Genomic DNA, 27,318 nt, shown 5'->3' on the forward strand with positions numbered 1-27,318 from the left:
GCAGCGATCAGAAAAATGATCGCTTAGTGACACTGGCAAAAGGGGGTGAAAGGGTTAACTCTAGGGGCAATCAGGGGGTTAAATCTTTATTGGGGGGTGATAGGGGGCTACCCTGGACCTAACACTAACTGTCCTGACAGTTTTTACTGTCACAACTGACACTGAATGCATTGATCAGTAAAGAAATGATCAATGCAATCAGTGACACTGTGACTGGGGGGGGAGGGGGGGCGGGGGGGGGATCGGGGGGCGATCGGGGGGGGGATCGGGGGGGGGTTTGTGTGCCTGTGTGTACCTACATGTCAGTGTAGTGTTCGTGCAGACTTACTTTTACTCTTCTCCTCGTAGTCCGGTCAAAAAGACCGCCCCGAGGAGAATGACATCACTTCCTCCTTCCTGTGTAAACAATACACAGGGGAGGAAGCTTCTCATTGGCCAGGAGCGATCCAGAGGGGGTGGCCGAAAACGAACGGCCATCCCCTCATCACGGAGCGCTCCTGGACCGAATCGGACCGCCGTAACCAGCGGGAGGGGGTCCGATGGGACCCCCCACCCGCTGGAAGGCAATCACGTAGATGTACGTGATTCTGCCTGCCTGTGCCATTGTGCTGACGTACAATGGCAATACGGCGGTCCTGAAGTGGTTAATCAAGGTAATCAGATTATTTAATGCATTCATTTGATGGGTTTTATTGAAAGTCTTATTATACTGGTGACCATGTTCCATCAAAATAACACTTTGGCTCTTTGATTTACAAATAGTCAAACTTTAGTAATGCTTCCTATATACAAAAGGTAGAAATCCATTATTGACATTCAAGATGTTTACTTGTTACCATAGCAGCTCTAGAGTTTGGTTATGGTAGAGTTAGGATGGCCTTAAACATATCTAATTTCATCTGGTTTCTTATGATCCAGCTGAAGTTCAAGCACTGGATGGCCCTGTTGGCATCCTACTGCCCAATAGCCTGAAAATTGAAGAAGGCGGTCAGATAATTATTGGTCGAATGATAGCTGCAGCCAATCAGGTGCAGTCACTGTTTGGCAGCACCCACTGTCTTCTGACAGCTACAGGTGACAGCTGTCACAATACAGGTGCCTCACTGGGAGATTCATTCATCCACATGATTTACTGTGTATGGAGGAATATGTTAGATTTGTTTTCCTTTTTATTATATATGGTCAGCTTTAGGTATGACAGACTAGGATGATTCTGCAGAGAAATGGGAAAAGAACACCACACTCCTAGAGCAGCAGGGGTAAAATGCATATATGGGTGGAGGTTAATGAATCCTTAAAAAAAGTTGAAGCAAACTGTTATATTTATCAAGTGCCGTGGCAAGCATTTTGCTCAGAGCTTAGTAAATGTGGTAAAGCTCTGCTAATTTCCATCATCCTATTATGTGCAAGCAAAAATGCAGTTTATTTTACTTCCCTTGCACCTGATTGGGTATTCTTTACAAAGTGAAGCTTTACCACATTTACTAATCTCTGGAGGAAATGAGCGCAACTGCACTTGCAAAGTGTACAGTCTATTTGCCTTTAGCAATCCAATCCACCCTAATATGTTTGGGGACCTCATGCCTAGGTGCAGGGTCTTCAGATGTCTTTAATGTCAGCAGATAGTGCAAGCATTGCACCAACTTTGGCATTTTGATCCTGCCTTTTCTTGCTCCCCCTGATGGCCATTCTCTTTGTGGTTGAGTTGTAGGAATCACCTGGATAGTGAATTGAGTGTGATGTCGCCATTCTGACTCGCAGGTGTTCTTTTCCGTAATAGCAACTGACCCTTTCTCCTATTGAAATATAAAGTATCTCACAAAAGTGAGTACACCCCTCACATTTTGGTAACTATTTTATTATATCTTTTCATGTGACAACACTGAAGAAATTACACTTTGCTACAATGTAAAGTAGTGAGTGTACAGCTTGTATAACAGTGTAAATTTGCTGTCCCCTCTAAATAACTCAACGCATAGCCATTAATGTCTAAATGGCTGGCAACAAAAGTGAGTACACCCCTAAGTGAAAATGTCCAAATTGAGCCAAAAGTGTCAATACTCTGTGTGGCCCCCATTATTTTTCAGCACTGCCTTAACCCTCTTGGGCATGGAGTTCACAGAGCTTATCAGGTTGCCACTGGAGTCCTCTTCCATTCCTCCATGATGACATCATAGAGTTGGTGGGTGTTAGAGATCTTGCATTCCTCCACCATTTCCATTTGAGGATGCCCTACAGATGCTCAAAAGGGTTTAGGTCTGGAGACATGCTTAGCTAGTCCATCACCTTTACCCTCAGCTTCTTTCGCAAGACAGTGGTCCTCTTGGAGGTGTGTTTGGGGTCATTATCATGTTGGAATACTTCCCTGTGACCCAGTTTCTGAAGGGAGGGGATCATGCTCGGCTTCAGCATGTCACAGTACATTTTGGCATTCATGGTTCCTTCAATGAACTGCTCCCCTGTGCAATGACACTCCCACCACCATGCTTGACTGTAGGCAAGACACACTTGTCTTTGTAGTTCTCACCTGTTTCCCGCCACACACGCTTGACACCATCTGAACTAAATAAGTTTATTTTGGTCTCATCAGACGACAGGACATGGTTCCAGTAATCCATGTCCTTAGTCTGCTTGTTTTCAATAAACTGTTTGCAGACTTTTTTGTGCATCATCTTTAGAAGAGGCTTCCTTCTGGTGTGACAGCCATGCAGACAAATTTTATGCAGTGTGCGGCATATGGTCTGAGAACTGACAGGCTGACCCCCCACCCCTTCAACCTCTGCAGCAATGCTGGAAGCACTCATACGTTTGTTTCCCAAAGAAAACCTCTGGATATGACACTGAGCACATGCACTCCACTTCTTTGGGCGACCATGGCGAGGACTGTTCTGAGTGGAGCCTGTCCTGTTAAACCACTATTTGGTCTTGGCCACTGTGCTTCAGCTCAGTTTTAAGGTCTTGGCAATCTCTTATATTCTATGCCATCTTTATGTAGAGCAATAATTATTTTTTTCAGGTCCTCAGAGAGTTCTTTATCATAAGGTGCCATGTTTAATTTTCAGCGACCAGTATGAGAGAGTGAGAGCGATAACACCAAATTTAACACACACACACACACACACACACACACACCTGCTCCTCATTCACACCTGAGACCTTGTAACACTAACGAGTCACATGACACTGGGTAGGGAAAATGGCTAATTGGGGCCCAATTTGGACACTTTCACTTAGGGGTGTACTCACGTTTGTTAATGGCTGTGTGTTGAGTTATTTTGCAAATTTACACTGTTATACAAGCTTTACACTCACCACTTTACATTGTAGCAAAGTGTCATTTCTTCAGCATTGTCACATGAAAAGATATAATAAAATATTTACAAAAATGTGAGGGGTGTACTCACTTTTGTGAGATACTGTCGTTGATTTTAGGCACTATCACCGGTGTGCTTTTGTTTATGTTTGCATTTAGAAAGTTCTTTCGGGATTGTATCCATATCTGTGTTTCTTTTAAAGACTTTCCTTCCATTCCAGTCTCAGTGACAACAAGTGAGTTAAAATCTTCCTACTGGGAGATTGGCAAAAAGCCCACCAGAGGATCTATTCCTTTCCACGGTGATCAAAACCCACAAGAGGATCTATAATTTTCCACAGCTATCAAAGCCCACAATGATCAAAGCCCATCAGATGATCCATCCCTTTTCCATAGTGATTTAAGCCCACAAGAGAATCTAGACCTTTCCAAAGTGATATAAGCCCCCAAGAGGATCTATCCCCTTTCACAGTGATCAAAGACCACTGGAGAATCTATCCCTTTCCACAGCGATAAAAGCCCACCAGAGAATCTGTCCCTTTCTACAGCAATAAAATCCCTCTCTATCTATCCCTTTCCACTTTATACAAAAAAAAAATAAAAAAAATATTGTGGCTGGAGATTGGCTTTAAAGGACAACTTCCTCTTTACAAACCCGATAGTTCACCCTACTTGGCCCCTTGACCCAATCCAACCTAAAACCATTCCCAACTAGATGTTAACTTACCTTTCCATGACAGCGGCATTCTCCTCCGGTGTTATCGCCTCAGCCCAAAATCTTCCTTGGCTTCTTCAAGTCTAACTTTCCATAGACTTTAATGAGGCTGTGCCCCTTGCGTGTCAAATGATGGGGCACAGTGGCATTCAACCCTTTGAGAACTAAGGCCTGGATCACACCTATGCATTTTTTTTGTGCATTTTCAGTTTTGCAGAAACGCACTACAGTCCATTTAATATGGTTTCCTATGGGTCATTTTCAAATCTGTGAATTTTATGGAAAGGGCCAGGGACTGTTTTCTGGTTTTTCATTCCATAGACTTCAATAGATCAAAAATGTGTATTGGAAAAACGCAAAATGCACCTGGAATATGCAAACTGCAACCTGCTGAGGTGTGAACCAGGCCTTACTGTAAAGGTGCAGCCAATGCAGAAGAGAGTTTTGGGTCTGAGTGTATAATCACTGGAGAAGGCAGCCAATGTTATAGAAAGGGAATTAGGCAGGTGGGTGGTTGTGGTTCTGGGTTTCATTAGGTTAGCTGGCTAGGAAGGATGGGCTGTGACTTTTAGGTTAAACATGAACGTTCTCTTTAAGGGACTTTTAGAAATACGTCAACAGCTGTTGCGTATTAGGAGTTCCCAGAGTGACACAGCTCCTCCTGGTGGCTGAACATTGAATGCAACAAATGCTGATTTTCAGATACTTGGCTGAAGGAAATCAGACCAGACAATAAAGAACTTCACTAACATTTGGAGCTGATCCTACACAAGTCTCTTTAGAGACATCGCAGTCACATGAAAATAACAAGAAGAACATTGTCACAATACGCGCTGTAATGTTGTCTGTTGATGAAAAAACTCATACAGACCTATCTATCTGTGCGATCATTGTGCAACATTTGGCACAGAATAACGCAAATATTGTTATAGTGTACACCAGTGGCGGCTTGTGTTTTTTTTTTATTTGGGGGGGTGGCAAACAACCACCCACCCCCCCGAGCTGTTTGCTGGTTGGTCTGTGGTGGGTGGCAGGCAGCGTGGTGCAGCAGCTCGGCTCCAAATCCACTCCTCCATGGGGCAGCTTCCAGATTCTCCCCTTCTACTCCTAGGCGTCCAATAGGATTGCCTGTCCTTTCAGCTAATTGAGTGACCGGTGTCAAAACCTGCTTCCTGATTGGCCGGGAGGAGGATCAGTGTTACAACAGTGAATAATAATTCGCTGTTGTAAAACACCTCGGTGGGCTCAGAGCGCACTTTCTGAGACCTGAGCCCACTTTATATGGAAGCCTATTAGAGCCTCTGGCTCTAATTGGTGCTTCAAAGAAACAGCTCCTCCGCAATGGAATCCATGCGCTGGTGTCCTGAAAGCATGGATAGAGGAGTCAGCAATGGATGGGGGGTCCCCCCCCCCGGTGTACACATATTTGGTAGTGGCAAGCAAGGACAGTTGGGAACTATGCAATGTTCTTGAAAGTGATGGGAAATCCAAAAAGTTATAATTGTCACTAGAACAAGAGGGGAAATCATTCAATTTGTCCTCAGTTTGTAGAGATTTCCTCTCACTTCCTGTTGTGTTTCTGGAATTAACCACTTAAGCACCGTAAGGATTTGCCCCCTTAATGACCAGGCCACTGCGTGCGACGTTGTACCCAAACAAAATGTATGTCCCTTTTTCCCACAAATAGAGCTTTCTTTTGGTAGTATTTGGCCACCTCTGAGGTCTTTATTTTTTGTGCTGTATTTTGTAAATTGTATTTTGTAAATTTATAGCATCCACAAAATAGGGGATAGATTTATAGCACTTTTATTATTATTTTTTTACTAGTAATGGCGGCGATCTGCGATTTTTAACAGGACTGCGACATTGCGGTGGACAAATCAGACACTTTTTTTGACCAATGACATTTATACAGTGATCAGTGCTATAAAAATGCATGGATTACTGCATGGATTACTGTGTAAATGTCACTGGCAGGAAAGGGGTTAACACTACGGGGAAATCAAGGGGTAAATGCGTTCCCTGGGAGGTGTTTCTAACTATGGGGGGGTGGGACTGACTGGAGGAGGAGACAGATCACTGCTCCTAATCACTAGGAACAGCATATCTGTGTCTCCTCCCCTGTCAGAATGGGGATCTGTCTGTTTACATTGACAGATCCCCATTCTGGCTCTCTGTGGAGCGATTGGGGGTGGCCATTGGACATCGTGGCAACTGGCCACGCACATCGGCTCCGGCATCGCGCCGCCTAGAGCTCCTAAAGTGGCCGACGTACAATGACGATGATTCACCCAGGAGAGCCAAACTGCCGCAGTACAACTGCGGCGAGTGGTCTTCAAGCGGATAAAGGAAAATCTCTCCAGTGAGATACAAAACAGCACACAGCAAAAATAAACTTACAGACATTTTAACAATTGCCTACCTTATACAAAAATAAAACAAATGGCTATACACAATTTTAATTCAAACAATTTGTACACAGTTACATTGGCACAGTGGAAATTACTGTAATAGGCACCACTACTCCAGTGATTGCTGCTGGCTTCCAGGTCCCGTGATATCACCGCCCCACCTCTCCACCTTTGCATTTATTATGCAAATGCACAGTGTTCCCTGAATGGTGCCAATGCCGATGGGTTGAGTGACCATCTGTACTCACAATGTAACATTGGGACCCAAAAGCTTGTAAAGGTCACTAGAGTTGTGATGCCTACACTTTTTTTTAAATACCAAACATGTCACACTTATCTGCTCTATGCAATGGTTTTGCACAGAGCAGCCCCGATATACGTCTTCTGGGGTCCTCTGCTGCCATTCCTGACTCCTCCCCCTATCTGCTTGGTAAGGATTGTACTCATGTACCCTGCCCCACACTCCCACGTTGTAGGATTTGATTGACAGCAAAAGGAGCCAATGGCTCTCGCTGTTATCAATCTGGCCTGTGAAGAAGGAGAGAGCAGAGAGAGCTGCTGCTCTCAGGCACAGCACTGGATCGAGATCAGGCTCAGGTAAGTATAAGATGGGTGAGGGGGGATCTCGTAGCACAGGAGGTTTTTTACCTTAATGCAAAAAATGTATAAATGGATAAGTTCACCCTTTCTAACATCATTACATATTATATCAATATTCAGGCTAATGCAGCAGCCCCTACCCCCTCCCCCCCCCCCCCCCAATCCCCTGATCCCTCATTGTGACAGTGGGCCAGGAATCTCCTTCCTGCATCCACTGTCACAATTAAAAAATAAGTCTGCCCACCGAACCTTATTGTTCCTTCACAGATTTCTGTGAATGTAAGAACTACCCTCAGCCATTGTGGCAGATGGCTTGTAGTTGTCAATGAACTACCAGGGCGCTGATGAGCGTAGTTCATTGATGCTTCCTGTCATTCAGTAACTGCTTGCCCATACGGTGTATGGGCAGACAGCTACACTGCAGCAGCCTGCGATTGCACCCACAATATGCTTTACAGGCTCCTAATAAAAAAATAAAAATAAGTGCACTATTTTTTTACCTGTGCATTTATTTTTTTACAAAGATGAACTTATTCTTTAAGGTGAAAACCTTAAGGGTTTAGAACCACTTTAACTTCTTCACACAGAAAAATTAGGTCTTCTCCCCTGCCAGAAATGGTTGTGCTGTGTGGCAGAGCTGAACAGTTCTTAAGACTGGATGGACAGAAATACACATTTTTCAACATGTAGCAAATCGCCTACATACAGTATGTATTTCATCGGTGTATTCAGTTGTTTGCCTGGAGTTCAGCTTTAAAAAATGATGGCTGACCCACCCTTAATGAGCACAGCAGAAGGGAGTTGCAGGAAATTCAGGAAGCAAAGACCACAGCCCCAAGAGATATTAAGCAACCACCATGTGATTCGGCTTTCCAGTATCTACCCACAGCAGAAAGAACAGCAGAAGGATGTGTTTTATATGGGATGACCATTTAATCAAGATTTGTTGCAGCTGGCGAACAATGCTATTGTGATAATGTTCTATGTTTATGTTGTTTGTCTAGAGTTTATTCTAATGTATGTTTTGGATCATTCCACCTACCCAGTAGCAAAACCTCCAAGAATTCATTGTTTTAATTTTGGAGAAAGCAGAAGGGGGTTAGAACCTCTGACTGTTTTTTATTTCTACCTTACACCCATTGGGGAAATATCCCCTCACTTGCTGTTAATATAGAATACCAGCCTAAACCTAACTAGCCTTAAAATTTTTCGCTCCCCCTCTTAACACCTATGCTGACTAACCCGTGTAAGAAAGATGTATATACTTACCTATAGTCAGCCCTCTCCTGGCACATGACTCGGCTCCCTTGTGTCAGCTGCAGGGGAGAGGATGTAGAGACAGCTGGGACATGTGACTCTATGGGTGATGCCACTGCTCCTGGTTGTCGAGCACTCTCTCCTCTCCCCTGCAGTTGCAGTTGACTAACACAGGGGAGACAGATCATGTGACCAGCCCAGAGTGGACCAAAAATAGTTGAATGTATACCTCTTTTTTACATGGGTTAGATAGCATAGGTGTTATGAGGAGGGAGGGAACATTTTAGGGTTAGTTAGGTTTAGGCTGGAATTCTACTTTAGCCATACTATGTGAATCTTAAGACTGGATGTTGGCACAGCTCACATAGATGTTTAGCTAGTAGTAGTTTCCAACATTCAAATGAACTTAATCAGATGTTTGGAAGATGTATTGTGGCTTCTATACTACTAGTCACTTCTACTGTTGCAGAGAGTATCAGATAGATATCCCATGGAATGTGTAAAAGTTCATTGTCCAAGAACAAGATAGGAGGTGTGAAAGTTATGGAACCATCCAGGTCTGGTTACATGAAGATGTTAATTCCTCTGTTTACATGACCAAAGGTGTGAATTGTTGTCAAATCTCTGGATTGAAAGATAGATGGTGTTGAAGGTCCCTTTCCATGTTCAGCGATGGTTTATTTTGATGACCACTATCATATCTCTTGCAAACCAGTTGTCCTCTCTGTCCGAAAAGTCCCAAAAGAAATTTTAATTTAAGTATTCATATGAGTATTTATCATGTTGCCTGGAATTCAACTTTATCACACATTGATTATTGCATCAGTCTGATCTCTGTTTCATGTGAATCTTATAATCGTTGAAAAGACTGTATAATCCTTTGAAAGAACCTCATGGTTTTTCACCTTAAAGCATTCTATGCATTACGGTGAAAAACCTTCTTTGGTGCTGCAACTCTCCGAGACACCGTTTTACTTACCTGACTCCCATCTTTCACCAGCTGGTGTCTTGTGTCCTGATTTGATAGATTGATAGCAGCGCAGCAATTTGCTCCCGCTGCTGTCAATCAAATCCAATGATGCAGCGCTGGAGGGTGGACCCGAGTCCCCCATTCTGCGTGAATGGACACAGATGCGGGACTCGGGAGCACGCCAGCATGTGTGTCCACCATAGGAATCACTTCCCCAACGTAGACACTTGATGCGGGGGGGAGCCACCAGTGTCAGTGAGGGACCCCAGAACAGGAGGATTGGGGCCACTCTGTACAAACTGCACAGTGGAGGTAAGTATGACATGTTTTTTTTTTTTTTTTTTTAAACAAGGGTAAAAACAAGGGTTTACAACCCCTTTAAGTTGTCCATGGATGGATTGAACCTCGGCCGGTTCAGCAGGGACTGCCCAAACTTCAAACCATGTATGGCCATTCTAATGATCAACTTCTGTCGAATGGGTCTGTTGAACAGTTTTCCTCAATCAGCCAATTGGATACATGGGCACAGCAGGGAGAATTCCTTCATTCACCTTATGTGTGGGGATTAGGGAAATGTTTCTCAACTCCAGTACTCAAGTACCCCCAACAGGTCATGTTTTCAGGCTTCTCCATTCTTTTGCACACGTCATTTGATCAGTTTCACTGCCTTAGTAATTACCACAGCCGTTTCATCTGAGGGAAATCCTGAAAACATGACCTGTTAGGGGTACTTGAGGTTGGGAGTCGAGAAACATTGGATTAGGAGATACCCTCCTTTTTTTTTCGATCAGCCCTCTGGGGGAGGCATCTATGGCCAGCCTTAGCATAGCTCAGCAGGTCAAAACAGGGCACTTTCACACAGGCAGTTGGTAAAAACCAGAGCTACGGTTTTAGCCCCCCTGGCAGCCAATCTAAATTTTAACATTACATCTGGACAGGGTTGTACAAATGCCATGGTCTTGTAGCTTTACTTTGCGGCCACTGCGATTTGAACTTGGTCTACTGAGTTTGACAAGGGACACCACCTGTCAAACTTGCCCACTGAGATCAATGGGAGTGTGCCGCAACTGTGAGCCAAACGCATGGCTTGCAGTTGCAGTATTTTTTTTATTATTATTCTGTTTATTGAAGTTTTGTAGAAACATTACAGAAGGATAAATAAAAAAAACTAACCAGGTGGGATAGCCCATTCAGGGGAGCACTTGTCAGTCTAACACAAATACAAATAGGTGCAGCCACTACAAGGCTCTATTTCAATCAGAAATCAGGACGCAACAGTAAAGTTGCGGTTGCAGTATTTTAATACAAAATCCTTAGCCCTTGTACACACGGTCGGAGATTCCGACGGAATGTGTCCTATTGGACCGTTTTGTTGGATAATCCGACTGTGTGTGGTCTCCATCGGACTGTTTCCGTTGGAGTATCCGACGGACCAAGTTTTCCAACTTGTCCGTAAAATTTTCCGACAAAATGCTCCGATCGGACATACTCCGATCATGTGTAGCCTACTCCGACAGACAAAGTGCCACGCATGCTCAGATCAAATTCCTAGACCAAAGCTATTGGCTACTAGCCTGAACGTAGTCCCATCGTAACGAAATAACGTCATCACGTTATGTACAATCGGATTTTCCGACAACTTTGTCCGACCGTGTGTATGCAACAGTTTCGGACAAAATCCGTCGGGCAAAATCTAACGGATTTGGTTGTCAGAATGTCCGACCGTGTGTACAAGGGCTTAGAATTAAAAAAAAACAGACATTCGAGAGGTGGAAGGATTGGCTTCTGAGCGCCTGTCAGATGCTGCTATACCACCCTTTCCACTGCTGCCCATGTGGAAATGTGAAAGATCCCTAACAAAGAAAAGTTCTGATCTCATTTTTGTAAATATTTGATATCTTTTCATGGGCCAACAGGCTTACAGGTATTTTCTTTCCTATGCTTCATGTTTCGGGGATTGTTTAATCAGGGGCACATACTGTACATCATGGATCTAAGTGAGTTCTAGTGATCTTAGATTAGGCCTGACACAGACAACAAATTAATCTGGATGTCTGGTTTAAGGGGATCAGCTAATTTTCATCATAGAAGCTCTCCCAGATTCAGGAATTGAGTCAAACTTTTAATACATTTCATGTAAATATCTAAATTGCTCTGCCTTTGAAAATCTTTTATTACATGGTAAAAATGAATTTACCGAAGATTAGAAGGCCAACAAGTCACAGTTGTTGTGGGGAGGCTTTGATCTATGGAATATGTGAGTGATGTATGACTTTTAACTGAGAGATCGGTATCTGCGCTGTGATGTAATGTAATATGTTTGGTAGAGAATCCATTTTAATCTTGCTTTCTTCCCCTCCAGCAACACACAGTTCACTACGTGTCAATACATGACAACTTGGATTGTTCAACATCCCTTCTAGGAATGACATCCCTCCTTTCTCTACTTCTCTAACAGGGTCCTCCAGGACGACCTGGACTCAATGGTGCTGATGGTATACCTGGACCTCCAGGAAATACAGTGATGCTTCCTGTGAGTACCTGTCACATCCTATGGGGCTGCGGGAGCTGGACAGCTTGTCTTTTGGACGCATGAAAGAATTTTGTCCGATTAGCATGACTCATCTCCCATGAACCAATGATTCATCCTGTTGGGATTATATATTTATTTTGTTAGTGATATTTATAGGCTTTCATTGGGATGTTAGGAAGTCATATCAAAGTCTTAATATTTTTACAAGAATTGTAAATTCTGATGTTTTTCTGCAGTTGAAATTGGGTCAAGCTTCATTTCATAACTAAACTCTAATTATTTTTTCTTAAGTATTTTATAGATTATTTTTACTAGTGAATACTGCTTCCTGTGAAAAAAAAATATTATAAATTGGAGCTAAACATAATAGCAGTAGAAGTAGTAGCAAATAATAATAAAAATAATTTTATATAATGTCATGATCTCCTGGGAGGTAAAGTTATTACTAATGAAAATAATACACAAGTGAACATATCTGAACCATATACAGTGCCTTGAAAAAGTAGTCATATCCTTTGAAATGTTCCATATTGTTTCATTTTACTACCAAAAATGTATATGTATTTTATTGGGATTTTATGTAATAGACCAACATAAAGTGGCACATACAGTAATTGTGAAGTGGAAGGAAAATTATAAATAGTTTTCAAAATTGTTTATAAATAAATATGTGAAAAGTGTGACGTGCATTTGTATTCCGCCCCCCTGAGTCAATACTTTGCAGAACCTCCTTTCACTGCAATTACAGCTGCAAGTCTTTTTGTGGATGTTTCTACCAGCTTTGCACATCTAGAGAGTGATATTTTTGTCCATGCTTCTTTGCAAAATAGCTCAAGCTCTCTCAGATTGGATGGAGAGCATCTATGAACAGCAATTTTTAAGTCTTGCCACAGATTCTCATTTGGATTTAGGTCTGGACTTTGACTGGACCATTCTAATACATGAATAAGCTTTGATCTAAACCATTCTATTGTAGCTCTGGCTGTATGTTTAGGGTCGTTGTCCTGCTGGAATGTGAACCTCCATCTCAGTCTCAAGTCTTTTGCAGACTCTAACAGGTTTTCTTCTATGATTATCCTGTATTTGGCTCCATACATGTTCCCATCAACTCTTACCACCTTCTATGTCCCTGCTGAAGAAAAGCATCCCCAAAACTTGATGTTGTCACCACTATTTTTCACAGAGGGGATGGTGTGTTCAGAGTGATGTGCAGTGTTAGTTTTCCACCACACATAGTGTTTTGCTTTTAGACCAAAAAGTTCAATTTTGGTCTCATTTGACCAGAGCACCTTCTTCCACATGTTTGCTGTGCCCCCCACATGGCTTCACACAAACTGCAAATGGGACTTCTTATGGCTTTCTTCTTGCCACTCTTCCATAAAGGCCAGATTTCTGAAGTGCACAACTAACAGTTGTCCTGTGGACAGATTCTCCCACCTGAGCTGTGGATCCGTGCAGCTCCTCCAGAGTTACCATGGGCCTCTTGGCTGCTTCTCTTATCAATGCTCTCCTTACCCAACCTGTCAGTTTAGGTGGATGGCCATGTCTTGGTAGGTTTGCAGTTGTGCCATACTTTTTCCATTTTTAGATGATGGATTGAATAGTGCTCCATGACATGTTCAAAGCTTGGGATATTTTTTTATAACCTAACCCTGCTTTGAACTTCTACACAATGTTATCCCTGAGCTGTCTGGTGTCTTCCTTGGCCTTCATGGTGCTGTTTGTTCTCTAAGGTTCTCTAGCAAACCTCTGAGGGCTTCACAGAACAGCTGTATTTATACTGTGATTAAATCACACACAGGTGGACTCTATTTACTAATCAGCTGACTTCTGAAGGTAATTGGTTCCACTAGATGTTAGTTAGGGGTATCAGAATAAATGGGCCTGAATACAAATGCATGCCACGCTTTTCAGATATTTATTTGTAAAAAAATTTGAAAACTATTTATCATTTTCCTTCCACTTTACAATTATGTGCCACTTTATGTTAGTCTATAACATGAAATCCCAATAAAATACATTTTATGTTTTTGGTTGAAACAACAAAATGTGGAAAATTTCAAGGGGTATGAATACTTTTTTCAAGGCATTATATATAAATATCTAGCAAGACTTTTATTGAAAAAACAGTAGTAGAGAAAGCTTTGCCTGTACAATGTCAATGAGGAGTAGAAACAAGAGGTAAGGGAATGAGATATACTGTATACTAGCAAAAGTGTGCCTATTCATTAAAGAGGTTGTAAAGGTTTTTTTTGTTTTTTTTATTAAATAACAAACATGGTATACTTACCTCCTCTGTGTAAGGATTTTGCACAGAGTGGTCCTCCTCTTCTGATGCTCCTGGCTCCTCCCCGCATCGAGTGCCCCCTCAGAGACCAGCTCTCCAAGGGGTCACTCATGAGGGCACGTTCCCGAGTCCTGCTGCTGCGTCCATTGACACAGACTGCAGGACTCGGCCCAGCCCCCCCGGCTCCTGTGTCACTGGATTTGAGTGACAGCAGTGGGAGCCAATGGCTCCTGCTGCTATCAATCTGTCCAATGAGGACCCAAGACAGTGGATGGAGCTGCTGGGCTTGTTCTCGTAGCTGGAAAGATTGGGTTCAGGTAAGTAAAAGGGGGGCTCTGGGGGGCTGCTGCACTACAGAAGGTTTTTCACCTTAATGCATGGAATGCATTAAGGTGAAAAACCTTGAGGGTTTAAACCCCTTTAAATGCTCATAATATGGAAAGGCGTGCCACTGCTGTGGTGAACAGCACAGATGCAAATTGGTCCAGGAGCAGCAGTATTGGTTTATTGGTGAGCAAAGTGGGAGTATGTGGGAGAGGTGGTAAGTCAGGATGGAGAGAATGAGGGTTAGGTGCACTGGTGAGAGTGGGGCTTGATGTGCAGGTATGGTGTGGAGGAGGAGGATAGGGGTCAGCTGTGGTGGTTAGAGCATGCAGGATAGGGTTTGGCGTGAAGACACATTGGTAATGTTACTACTGCGCTTGCTACCAGTATTGACGCCATTTTGACCTATCACAAAAACTATACACTACCCTGAGAGTGGACCTATCATGTAGTGCTGCTGATCTCCTCTAATCTGCAGTGATCCTTACAGCTACCAACAATCAGCTCCCAGCACAGGAAGTCTCCCGTCACTAGTTACTCATTTGTGGCTCCTACATGTCACTTTACCTACTGAAGGAAACTAAAAATAAGTCATTAACAATGAGACACTTTCATTGCTGGGAGCTGATTGTTGGTATGTGCAGGGAACAGTGGAAGTTAGAAGATATCAGCACTGTAACTAAATGCTGGGTCTAGGTCCTGCTTTGTATGCACGTGCAGCAGAACCCCATATATTTCTTTTAGGCCTGAAGGCAGATCCATCTCCTGTGGCATCATAGAAGACTAAGAACTTTTACTTACATGCACAGATACTGGGAAGTAGTGAACGCAGTGACCACAGGTCAATCTTGTGTCAGAACTCTGGTGGACTTGGTATCTAAGTAGATCTGAAGTGAGGTGGATAGGAGATCCCGAGAAGGGAAAAAACACATGATATAACCTAAAGACAAGTGCATAAAGATGCCTCAAGTGGAGAAGGGAGAAGGTTATGTACAGAGCAGAACCTGCACTTGGAGAATCTCTGGAAGTTAGTATGGAAGAGGGAGGTCTACAATGTATACGGTAGTTAGAATAAAAAGCATAACCATTAAATTACCAAGAAACAGGAGAGTGCACCTATTAAACACAGAGAATAGCAATGAACAAGTTCTGAGACATAAATATGTACTGTACTAAAGGTGGAGCGATGTGCTGTAAGTTGTAACCCACACCAACATACTACCAGCATTTTGCATCTGAATGTTCTTTGGCTGATCAAACGTGAGAGATCACCGTAGATCATTGTCCATTAGATTACTAAAACAAGTAATAGTTTCTGGATATTAGAAAAGAATAAGGCACCTCCTATGAACTTAATTCTGTTCATAGAGTTAATCATTAGTTCTGAATATCTAGTTCTTAGGTCCATTTATGGATTCCTAACCTTTTTTATTTATATATATTTCTGATAATACAAAGTGAGCATAGGCCTCATGCACACTGGATGTTTTTACAGCTGCTGTTTTGTAGCTTCAGGCGTTTATTTTCCGCAGCCAGTAAACTCCCCAGCATGTTAGCCTATGTGTCCATGCACACATAGGCTGTTATCAGCGTTTTGTGGCAGGGGCGTTTTCTGACTGGAAGAAAATCCCCAGAACTAGTGTCTTTTAAGGTCCCATGCACACTGGACGTTATAAAAACATCAGTAGAGTTAGCTCTATCTGTAGATGTAGAATGAGTTTTGCAGCATTTTTGCAGTAGTGTTTTTCAGCGTTTTTTGGTGTTTTTTAGCTGTAGCGTTTTTTAGCTTTTTTTTTTGCGAAACTATACTCCCACAAAAGCTCAAAAATGCTGATAAAGGTAAAAAACATAAAAAATATCAGATTTAGCTAGAGCATTTTTACAGCTGAAAAACTCTTCTTAAAAACACTAGTTCTGGGGGTTTTTCCAGACAGAAAATGCCCCTGCCAAAAAACACTGATAAGAGCCTATGTGTGCATGGACACATAGGATAACATGCTGGGGAGTTTACTGGCTGCAGAAAAACACGTCTGAAGCCAAAAACAGCAGCTGTAAAAACGTCCAGTGTGCATGAGGCCTAAGAGGAGTTTTTCAGCTGTAAAAAGGCTCCAACTCTGATAAAAGCTTAAAAACACTTAAAATGCATCTATTCGGCGTTTACCAGCGTTTTTGAGCCATGAGCTTTAGTGGGGGTATAGTTTTGCTAAAAAAATCTAAAACAACTATGAAAAATGCTACTACAAAAATGCGGCAAAACTCATTCTACAGCTACAGTTTTCTACAGCTAACGCTACTGGTGTTTTTATAACATCCAGTGTGCATGAGGCCTAAATATCCATCGATAGTATTATAATATCTCCAATCACATTATTAAGCCCCTCCCCTATGGCTTTCTGTTTGGATCATAACCTTATTATCCCAGCCACACCTGTATTTTAGGTAAACCGTACTGTTTTGGGCTTGGACCTTTTCACACTGAAAGAACACCTTGAAATACTGTTCTGGTCTTAGGAACCTTGCCATACTTGCCAAAATCTTCAGCTTACTGTACATTACCATGATCGGTTAGTTGTAGTTATAAGAACTACCTTCTAAGGAAAACCTTCTTAGCCTGTGGTCAGGGGAAGCAAGCCCCTTTGATTGGCATTCACAGTAGTGCCCCTTAACCTTTGAAGGTCAGTGGGAAAAATGTCTCTTTAACAAACAGCTAAAGAAATAATATGCCACTTAGGGGCTACATACCCAAGAGACAAGAGAACAGGATCAATTTGTCCTCTGCTGAATAACATTGGAGCATTACCTATGAAAGAATCATTGGGTACCATGGGAGATCAATTTGCCTGCTATAGAAACACCTACCAACCTTTGGAGGAACCCCGTTCGAAGCTGATCCAATGTAGGCTATCATTTTAAAATAATATTTCAAAATGTTTTTCTGCGCAGTTCCAGTATGGTGGTGATTCCAGGGGACAGACTGTGTCGTTTCAAGAAGCTCAGGCACAATCCATATTGCAGCAAGCTAAGGTACGGTGTTTAGATTTCGATTTACCTAGATAGAAAGCACGCACTCATATTGAGATCCATTTGATGTTTGGATTGGATTTGACTGTTCAATTGTTTATTCTTGTAAATTTGATGTTTCCATTCCCCTTCCCAATACTATTTGGGTTTGAGAGTTGTATTTGTTCGTGGGGCAAAGGGTAAAGGGCTAGATTATCCAAAACATCTGAATCTCACTCACAACTTAATATGTATTTCTATTCCTATAACCAATCAAACATATTCTACTACAAGCTGATTACCTAATGTTTAGTATATAGAAAGCTTTTGATATTTATTTTACCGGAGGTTCTTTTATTTACCATTTTAGCTGGCTATGAAAGGTCCACCTGGCCCAGTGGGTCTGACAGGGCGACCTGGTCCTCTCGTAAGTATCTTTCATAACTGTTTGCTCTGCATAATATTATCTACCTATTTCATCAAGTAGTTCCAAGTTACAGCTTTGTAAAACTCACAAATCATTAAATATGGTTGGCATTTATTGAAATCTCACTGTTATATAATGAAAAAAAAATATATATAATTTATACTGAATGGGCCTAATGTTAATTAATTAATTTGATTATTAAATTATAAATACTCACGCTATAGTGAAAAACACTACTCACTTCAAACCATGAAACATAAATAAATTAATTATAACATTTCCCATTTTCCTTATACATAATGATTTGTAATGTTTCTCAAAAGTCCATTACATTCATTTTAAAATGTCTCTTGGTATTTGTATTAGTAGCTTAGGATAAGTGTTATTTTTTTCTAGGGTCCTCCTGGATCGCAAGGTCACAAGGGGGATTATGGTGATTCTGGCCCTCCGGTGAGTCTTTCCACACTTCTACTTTGTGTTGTAATTGGAATGGGATTTTTTTAAGGGGGGGGGCATTGTCACATCATTTCTACTGTCTGTGTCACTCTGTAGTGGGAGGGACAAACTTCATGTCACATACACTCCCATCTGTGTCACCCTCGGGTGAGAGGGGCAGATTCTATGTCACATAGATCTTTGTGGAGGGAAAAACTGACTCCATGTCACATAGCTCCTTCTGGCTTTATCGCCCTTTAGTGGGAGGAACAGATTCCATGCCACATAGCTCGTCATGTTTGTGTCACCTTGTGGTGGGAGGGATGTGATCCATGTCACATAGCTCCTCCTTCCTGTATTGCCTTGTGGAAGGAGGGGCAGATTCCATGTCATGTAGCTCTTCCTGGGTGGTGTCACACTGTAGTGGAAGGGGCATACCTCATGTCATATAGCTTCTCTTGGGTGGTGTCACACTCTGGTGGAAGGAACAGACTTCATGCCACATAGTTCATCATGGGTGATGTCACACTGTGGTGGAAAGGAAAAACTTCATGTCAAATAGCTCCTCCTGGGTGGTGTCACACTGTGGTGGAAGGGACGGAATTCATCTCACATAGCTCCTCCAGTTGTTGCCATGCTTCTACACAGGGTTAGATTTGATTGTAATATTGTTTTTTTCTTAAAATTGCATATTGATTCCATTCTGTTAAATTAATATTCACAGGGTCCACGTGGCTTTCAAGGAATCATAGGTCCCCCAGGAAAGATCGGTAAAAGAGTAAGTATTAGGCAAGAGTAAAAACTCCCTGTTTATCTGTTTCTCTGTTCATATTTGGGTCTTGTCATTTTCTATAAAATTTCCTATGCATTTTAATTGTTTTCCCATTTTCATCTTACGTATGTTTTATTAAATTTCATTGTTGCTTTCATCCATTTTGTCAATTGTTTCTTGACTTCCTATTTTTATTTCCCACAGAGTTTTTATTAAATCTCTTTTACTGTGCCATTTGTAGCCACTTTCACTTTCAGCTATCTTCTTTACTCTAGAAAATTGACTTTTCCCATGCGAGTGTTATTTTATTTTTGTTTCAGGGACGTGGTGGAGCAGATGGTGGTCGCGGTGTGCCTGGTGAGACAGGAACTAAGGTGGGATAAGATTCTTTTTTGTAAGAGCATTAAGAATGTTCAGCTTTTCAATGGGAAGAGAACAAGGAGTCAATATCGTTTTTAAAGTTGAAGTTTAATCCAGTTGTCATTTTAATGGCATATCCAGCTTTCACCATTGGAATGCTTTTCACTGAGACTGAAATGCATTCATCTGATTGAAATTTCTGGAGTCAGGAGGAGTTTTTCCTCTTTATGTAAAGTGATAACGATAAATGCTTAAGTGCCGCCACTCAGGCTGTCAAGGTCCTATAAGTTGGATGCTGCCCAACCTAGTGAGGGTGCAGGCTGAGGAAAGATCTGTCCAGACCCAAAGCATACTGCAAAAATAGGAAGAAATAGCCCAGCCGCTGCGCACCTCACTCGACTGGTTAGCAAGTAAAAGCAGCTTCAGTTCAATTCATCCAGACCACGACTCCAGCATGTTTTGCCCTGCTCTGAGGCAGAGCAAAACAAAATGGCATTCATTTTCCTATTAATACGTAAAGTTCAGTGCTAAATTTACAGTGCTATATAAGTACCTGTAATAAATAAATACATAATGTATTTTCTGGCTGTTTCATTTTGTTCTGCTGAAGCAAAACCACAGCCATCAACACTACAAAAAAAAAGAATAACACTAGACATGTTGTTGCCTCTTAAAATGTATGGTGTATAAATTGTGATCGAATTAAACTGAAATAAAGATTTCTAATCATTTTTTTTTAGCCCCAGGCTCTTGCCTTGCACAACACTCAAAGAGCTCTAAACACCAGTATACTTTGGTGTGCTAATACTGAACATCTTGTTGGGTTGAAATCACATGTAATAATGCTTTGGTATGCAAAGTGATCAGCTATAAGCAGCTTGTAGGGAGCCCAGAATTACTGAGCTCTCTATGAGAAATAAACCCAACTTGTAGGGACCTGGAAGTGCCTAATCTTTAGTAAAAGTGGAAGTCTGGCTTGTAAATAGTGGCCAAAAGTTGCTATGGCTTTTTTTTTTTATTATATTGGTTGACGATCCAATGATATAAATACATAGAAACATAGAAGGGAGATGTCAGAAAAAGACCAAGTGGTCCACCAAGTCAGAGGAAAAAGATTTGGGGTTACTGTTTCCAGAAGATTGCAAAATGAGTAAACATTGTGACCAAACCATGGGAAAAGTGAATAGAATTATAGAGGGTATCACTATAGAGATCATTAAAAGCAGGGAAGATGTCCTAATTCTCCTACTGTATATAGCTCTTTAATTAGACCTAATTTAGAATACTGTATCCAATTCTGGAGATCTCACTTATAAGAAGGTATTGAAATGAATGCAGCGACAGGCAACAAAATAGTGAAAGGTTCGGGGGAGAAAACATACCAGCAAAGACTTCAGAAACATAATATGTATGTTGTACAGTCTTGAGGAAAGGGGAGGCATGATTGAAGTGCCTAATCTTTAGTAAAAGTGGAAGTCTGGCTTGTAAATAGTGGCCAAAGGTTTAATCAAAGCTACCTATTTAAATGAGCTAAAAGTTGCTATGGCTTTTTTTTTTATTATATTGGTTGACGATCCAATGATATAAATACATAGAAACATAGAAGGGAGATGTCAGAAAAAGACCAAGTGGTCCACCAAGTCTGCCCCTTTTCTATTTTCATGGGGTTTGAGTTGTTTGAGTATATAGATCTATATCTGCCTCAAACATGTTTGAATTCACCGACTTTGTAAGTTTAACTTTTAATTTTCCTCCCCCTAAACTTCATATTATTAGAGTACAGTATTGGTAGTACAGTGCTGGAAAGAACTACAGAGGAAAAAGATTTGGGGTTACTGTTTCCAGAAGATTGCAAAATGAGTAAACATTGTGACCAAACCATGGGAAAAGTGAATAGAATTATAGAGGGTATCACTATAGAGATCATTAAAAGCAGGGAAGATGTCCTAATTCTCCTACTGTATATAGCTCTTTAATTAGACCTAATTTAGAATACTGTATCCAATTCTGGAGATCTCACTTATAAGAAGGTATTGAAATGAATGCAGCGACAGGCAACAAAATAGTGAAAGGTTCGGGGGAGAAAACATACCAGCAAAGACTTCAGAAACATAATATGTATGTTGTACAGTCTTGAGGAAAGGGGAGGCATAATTGAAAGCTTTAAATACATTAAAATTAAATTAAAAAACCTTTTCAGGTTACCTGTGTGAATAGGAAGACAGAGGAGAAGAGATCAGCTCTGTGTAGGGCTGCATCTTTTCTCCCCTTAATTCCTCTTTACACAGCATTTGATTCATTGGCTCTTGCTGTTGTCAATCAGAGGAAGTGGGAGGCAGGCCCGCTGTGTAAGTCTATGGATCACAGCTCCATAGACACACAGCTCGGGAGCGCGGGGACTACCTATTGCCATAGCCATTGGCTGGCTATGGTAGTCTTGCAGAAGAAGAGGAGGAGCCAAGATCGCCGCTGGGGACCCCAGAAGAGGAGGGCCACTGCGTTCAATACCAATTGCCCAGAGCAGGTAAGTATAACATGTTTGTTATTTTAATTTGAAAAAAAAAATAGTTTAGTAACACTTTAAGGGTGTGAATAAGGTGCAGGAGGGCAGTATTTTTAATATGAAGCTAAAATGAAGAACACGTGGACATGACCTCATACTAGCAGGAGAAAAGTTCTAAACTAATCTTAGAAAATATTTTTTTACTGAAAGAATAGTTAATGCTTGGAATAGACTTCCAGCAGAGGTAGTGAGTCAATCAACAGAAAGTGAATTCAAAGGCCCCTTTCACATGGACGGATAGAATGGTGCTTTTAGCTGCGGATTTTCTAGTTTTCTACCGCAGCTAAAAGCGCACAATGCTTTCCTATGGCCCCATTCACACACAGCGTTTAGCTGCGATTTTGTTACATGCGGTTCAGTGTGAATAGAAAAAATAGAATTGAATGCGTTCAGGTGCGATGTAGCGCAGCTATATGCTAATATCTGCAGGTAATCGCAGTCTTTTGTGTCAACTGCAGATAACAGCATGAGAAGGGATTCAAGGGACCAAAAAAAAGGGGTGCTATGGGAATGACTATATTAGATAACTGCAGCTGAACGCAATTGCACAGAAATGCACGTAAACGCAGGTAATCGCACTGTACAAATGCAGCTGATCGCTGTGCCGGGAGTCTTGAATTTCACAGAAAAAAATAAGCATGCTAAACTGCAGCAGAACAGCCGTCCGTGGGAAAGGGGCCAAAAATGCCTGGGATAAATATAGAGCTATATGTTAGACTCAGACAGAAAAAGTTAAAAAGAAAAAAATCGATCACTTGGTCTTTTCCTGATTTCACTCTTCTATGTTTTTTTATTGGAAATAATGCCCTCATGAACTTTATTCATGCCTTTAATGCATATAAAATTTTAATTGTGTTGTCCCTTTCCCTTCTTTTCTCAAAATACAAATTTCCCAGGCTATGGAGGTGTTTGAGCGCAATGAGCATGAGATGGTGGAGAACAGAGACACACTGGTTGGGCACATCTTGTCTTACTGCCTCCCGCCATAAGAGTATGGTGAAAGTCCTGGAAAGCTTTTCAGTACTCTCAGCATACACTGACACCAGAAAAAAACAAGAAAGGCAATGCCATTCAACATCTCTGCTCACAACCTACAGCTGTTAGAAGCTATATAAGTTTTTGGCTTTATACGCCCAGCATATTCACTGTATCATCCAAGGGAAAATGTTATTTCTACTAGAAACCCATCCCTGAGAGATAGTCATATGTGTATATGATCTATATACCTGATCCTAAATCTGAGTTGCATCTTTCTAAAGTAAGGCAGTTCAAAATCTTTCAAAGTAAAAGTTTTCAGCTTGCTTCTTCTGTACGCTGCCTGATAATTGTTTTTTATTTTATATCACATAGGGAGACCGTGGATTTGATGGCTTGCCAGGACTTCCAGGAGAGAAAGGGCACAGAGTAAGTGCAGAGGCTAAGAATCTGAAGTGGTCTGCTTATAACTTCTTCTGTTGTTCCAAAGAGATGACTACGGCTGACTGGGATAGAAAGCAAAATAATATATGAGCCAATGGCTTGCAATATGGAAGCCACAATGCCAACATTACATGGCATGAATCATGACAAGTTTGTTCTTTTCTCTGCCACAGGGAGATGTTGGAAACCAGGGTCTTGCTGGGCAATCTGGAAAAAATGGAGACAAGGTAAAATGGCATACAGAGAAAATATCTTGTATGAAAGATTGTATACCCAACAGTTGCTTGGGTTTAGTATGAACATATTTGAACCTGCAGTACCGTTAGTGCCCTGGTTATTTAAATCACCCACATTCTCAGCATGCACTAAAAAAAATACATGATTCATTGCTGGCACCTTTTCCCCTTGAATATGGAAAAAGATTCCTTGAAGGATTTTTCCATTATGAGAAGAACCTGGGTAGATTAACACATTCTGTCTAATACTGTACTGAAAGGGTAAGAGAGTTTAGTGACTCATTTACCTAAAAGTACCATTTTGCTTTTGTCTAGTAAGGTTAATTTGCATTATAAGCAAGGAAGCTCAGACTTCTGCAGTGTATTATTGTGCTTTTACTACACAAAATGCTGTACATACACACTGCTACAATTAAAGGAAAAAGAATACAAGACTGCTAGATATACATACAACAAACAAAATGCTACCTACATCCTAGAAAATAAGCAGAAGCTATGGTCTGTAAACAGCACAAATATGCTTAAAAGTTACTTAACTCGGGTTACAGTGGGTTCACGATCTTTGTAGGCAATGAGGATCCCAGGGTAAATCTATAAGCAGTTGCTGGATACCAGACAAACACACCTTCAGGTATAGCTTCTTCTGACAGGTACATGCCTTCCTTGGTGTTAAGTCACTATGGATTCCTCTTGTCAGCTTATGCCATTGCCCTTTTATTTGGAAAGTTTACTATCCCCACATAGATGTGGTCCCTTACACAATACTGAGTTTCAATGGGAGAAATATTCTCCAATTCTCCTTTAGATGACACTTTTGTATCATACATGCCATAGGTCATATGTGCCAGTATGTGTTTGTACTGTGGTAAGTTTGTAATTAGTTCTAATTTCTTTCAGGGTTCTCCTGGACCTTCCGGGCCTACTGGTTCTCCCGGGGAAGCTGTAAGTATCTTTATCGCCTCTTCCAAGTGTGTTTGCAATAATGTTATTGTTAGTTATACATTTTAGAAAGACTGAGAATGTACAACTAATAATACAAACCTCAGACATTATTATCTCTGGTCTACTAGTCTCCATAAATAGGGTAGACAGGAGTACTATTTAGTCAGTGCCAATGACACAATGCAACTAAATGTCAATGTTTGATTACACAAACAGATAAGTAACTTAGATACAAAATTCAGCATCTCAATAAATTATAAACGATGAAGGCTTACACCTTATATTTAAATGCAATAAGTACAAATTCAGTTTACTTTATTAAAGGTTAATGAACCAGTGTGAAATACTTTGTGTAACTTAAGGTGACTTGTGTTATGTTCAAGAAGCTTTTTTTTTCTAAACATATTATTTGTTTGATAAGAGGTAAATTAACATTGATTTTTCTTTTAGGGTGCACGTGGCTTGGTTGGTCCAAGAGGTCCTCCTGGCCCACCAGGTCAGCCAGGTGTAAGCGGTATTGATGGAGCTCCAGGTCCAAAAGGAAACCAAGTAAGTAGACTGCTTATATCACAAATTGATTGTGGTTTTTTACTGCTTCTTGACATTCATGTTTTTTGTATATATTGTAGGTCCATTCTGGGTAATGAGTAAGGGTCTGGGTGGGATGGTAACCATATGTATAAATTTATAATTTCCTGAGGTTGGGCTCACACTGGAGAACGCAGCGGCTCACAGCAGTAGTCCAGTACGTCTCCATTCACTGTTTCAAGTCCAATTTCAGCAAACATTTTTGGCTGAATTCGGGCCTGAAAGAGACCAAAATACGTACGTGGCTCCTGTGCAATTTGCACCGGAGCCGCTGTGGAGATGTGTGAACTGGGGAAAGCCGCATCCAATTCACAATAGTGTGAACCCAGCCTTATACCCACCTCCAGTTTTGTTGAGAAAATAAATCCCTCCAGGTCAGCTACAGTAGATATGCTTTGAAAGGATTTTGGCAAAGCCCAAAACAGACCCTTGCCTACTATACTTCTGATATTGAGACAATCCAATGTACATGTTGAAATCTTTTAAAATCATGGGCAACTTGATGATAATCATGTGATTAGTCCCAAGGTTTTAATATTAAACCTTGTACCCTCATCATTCTGTTATGAAAATGTGGTACTGTTTGCAAGCATCTCAGTGAAGGTGAAACCCCCAATGTAGAAACCCTGGTGAAATTACCACGGATGTCATGTACCATGCAAAAAATCAGTTGTAATGTGAGATCAGTGCAAATGTCTGGGAAATTACTTTAGTAAGCCAAAAGTGGGAGCAAGGGGATGAGAATCCTGAGAAATCCTGCATGCTGACTACTGATATCATAGTTGAATTTTAATATATTTGGCAGCGATAGAAAACCATAGTAAAATGGAAAGTTCATTATTAAAGAAAAACTCCACTTTCCCATTAAAATGATATAACTGTAATTGCCAAAAAGCCTTATTGGAATTTAATCAGTCCCTGCACTTTCTATAAGACTAAAGTGTTCTATGTTTTGGGTGAGGGGGCAAATTGAGCTTTCCTTGGTGGTATTTTCATTTTAAAAACATTTTTTTTTGTCAATACATTTTTATTGAAGAATATCAGTTGCAATAAAAATGGAAAATCACACAGACATAACAGCGACATGCCATTAAAACATTATTTAAACATTTACATATTAAATCTCTACATTTTAAAGCAATAAAAAATCCCACAAGCAAACATTTATTATATTGCAATTAATAATTTAATGGCTGCCAAAGTTTTTTAGGCTTTCTTTCTTCTATTTTCATCTGGTGATCTGGCCAGTAAATCAGTAGTTTTTCAAAAGAACAAGCTCTCCTGCAAATGTATTGATGTTACAGGGATGAGACAAACAATTAACCACTGGCAGGGGTGCTTATAATGATGATCAGCTTTTATTTTTTCATGTAAAATCTTTATCCCAAAAGAAAAACACGTTTGCTGTAAGTGCTTATAAGGCCTTGTGCACACTGAGCATTTGCCCATCTCTTCTGAACGCCCAGCAGTGATTAGCGCAGGTAATCGCTAACTTCGCAGAGAGCGGTGAATAGCTGTGGCTGCTAGCGACCTGTAATTATAGTGAACAGAGCCGGCGGCTGCGCCTACCACCTGAGAGCTGTTGACAGCAGAAAAAGGAACTGGCGTTACAATTCACACCGGCCTTAATTGTTGGTGTGAATGTAACCTTACATTTCTTGCAGTTGTTGCAGAAATCACTACAAGTTTTCACAGCACCTCTTTGTGAATAGACCAGGAAATCCTCTGCCAAACTGAGTGTACTCAGGAGGGGTACATTGCCCGATATATATGGGGCACATTATGGGCTTAATTAAATTCCTGCAGGGTATATCTAGTACATTATTGATACATAAATGACCAGGATCAGCCAGATATTTGCAGCCAAATTGCTACCATTTCCCAAAAATAAAGCTGTTTGTGTCTGCACAGGGCATAACCATGAAAGCTCAGAAAATAAGACTGTGCATGTTTATGCCATAATTCTACAGAACGATTATGCAGTCACCATGTCTTCATGCCATTGTTTATATATACTGTATATTGTTACCTTAATTTCCTGCATTCAATTCTTTTTTGTTAACATATTGTTTCCTTCTAAATCCAATAGGGCATTCAAGGAGAGAGTGGACCAAATGGACAACAAGGAAACCCAGGACCTCATGTAAGAACTTGGCGGATCCAAGA

The 27,318-nt window shown here is 41.1% G+C and overlaps 1 protein-coding gene across 2 annotated transcripts in view; it reads left to right on the forward strand.

The window, feature by feature from the left end:
• The window catches only part of COL5A3 (collagen type V alpha 3 chain), a 266,605-nt gene that overhangs the window by 179,692 nt on the left and 59,595 nt on the right, over nt 1-27,318 (forward strand). For both annotated transcript variants that reach the window (XM_077470190.1, XM_077470191.1), the window contains 11 exons: nt 11,725-11,799; nt 17,354-17,434; nt 17,781-17,837; nt 18,234-18,287; nt 18,997-19,050; nt 19,365-19,418; nt 23,318-23,371; nt 23,560-23,613; nt 24,520-24,564; nt 25,015-25,113; nt 27,242-27,295. In XM_077470190.1, coding sequence (XP_077326316.1) covers nt 11,725-11,799; nt 17,354-17,434; nt 17,781-17,837; nt 18,234-18,287; nt 18,997-19,050; nt 19,365-19,418; nt 23,318-23,371; nt 23,560-23,613; nt 24,520-24,564; nt 25,015-25,113; nt 27,242-27,295 — 681 coding nt within the window. The remainder of the gene's footprint in view (nt 1-11,724; nt 11,800-17,353; nt 17,435-17,780; nt 17,838-18,233; nt 18,288-18,996; nt 19,051-19,364; nt 19,419-23,317; nt 23,372-23,559; nt 23,614-24,519; nt 24,565-25,014; nt 25,114-27,241; nt 27,296-27,318) is intronic.

The sequence above is a fragment of the Lithobates pipiens genome, unplaced genomic scaffold (assembly GCF_037356315.1).
Source record: "Lithobates pipiens isolate NorthernLeopardFrog02 unplaced genomic scaffold, aLitPip1_a1.2 Scaffold_8, whole genome shotgun sequence".
NCBI lineage: Eukaryota > Metazoa > Chordata > Amphibia > Anura > Ranidae > Lithobates > Lithobates pipiens.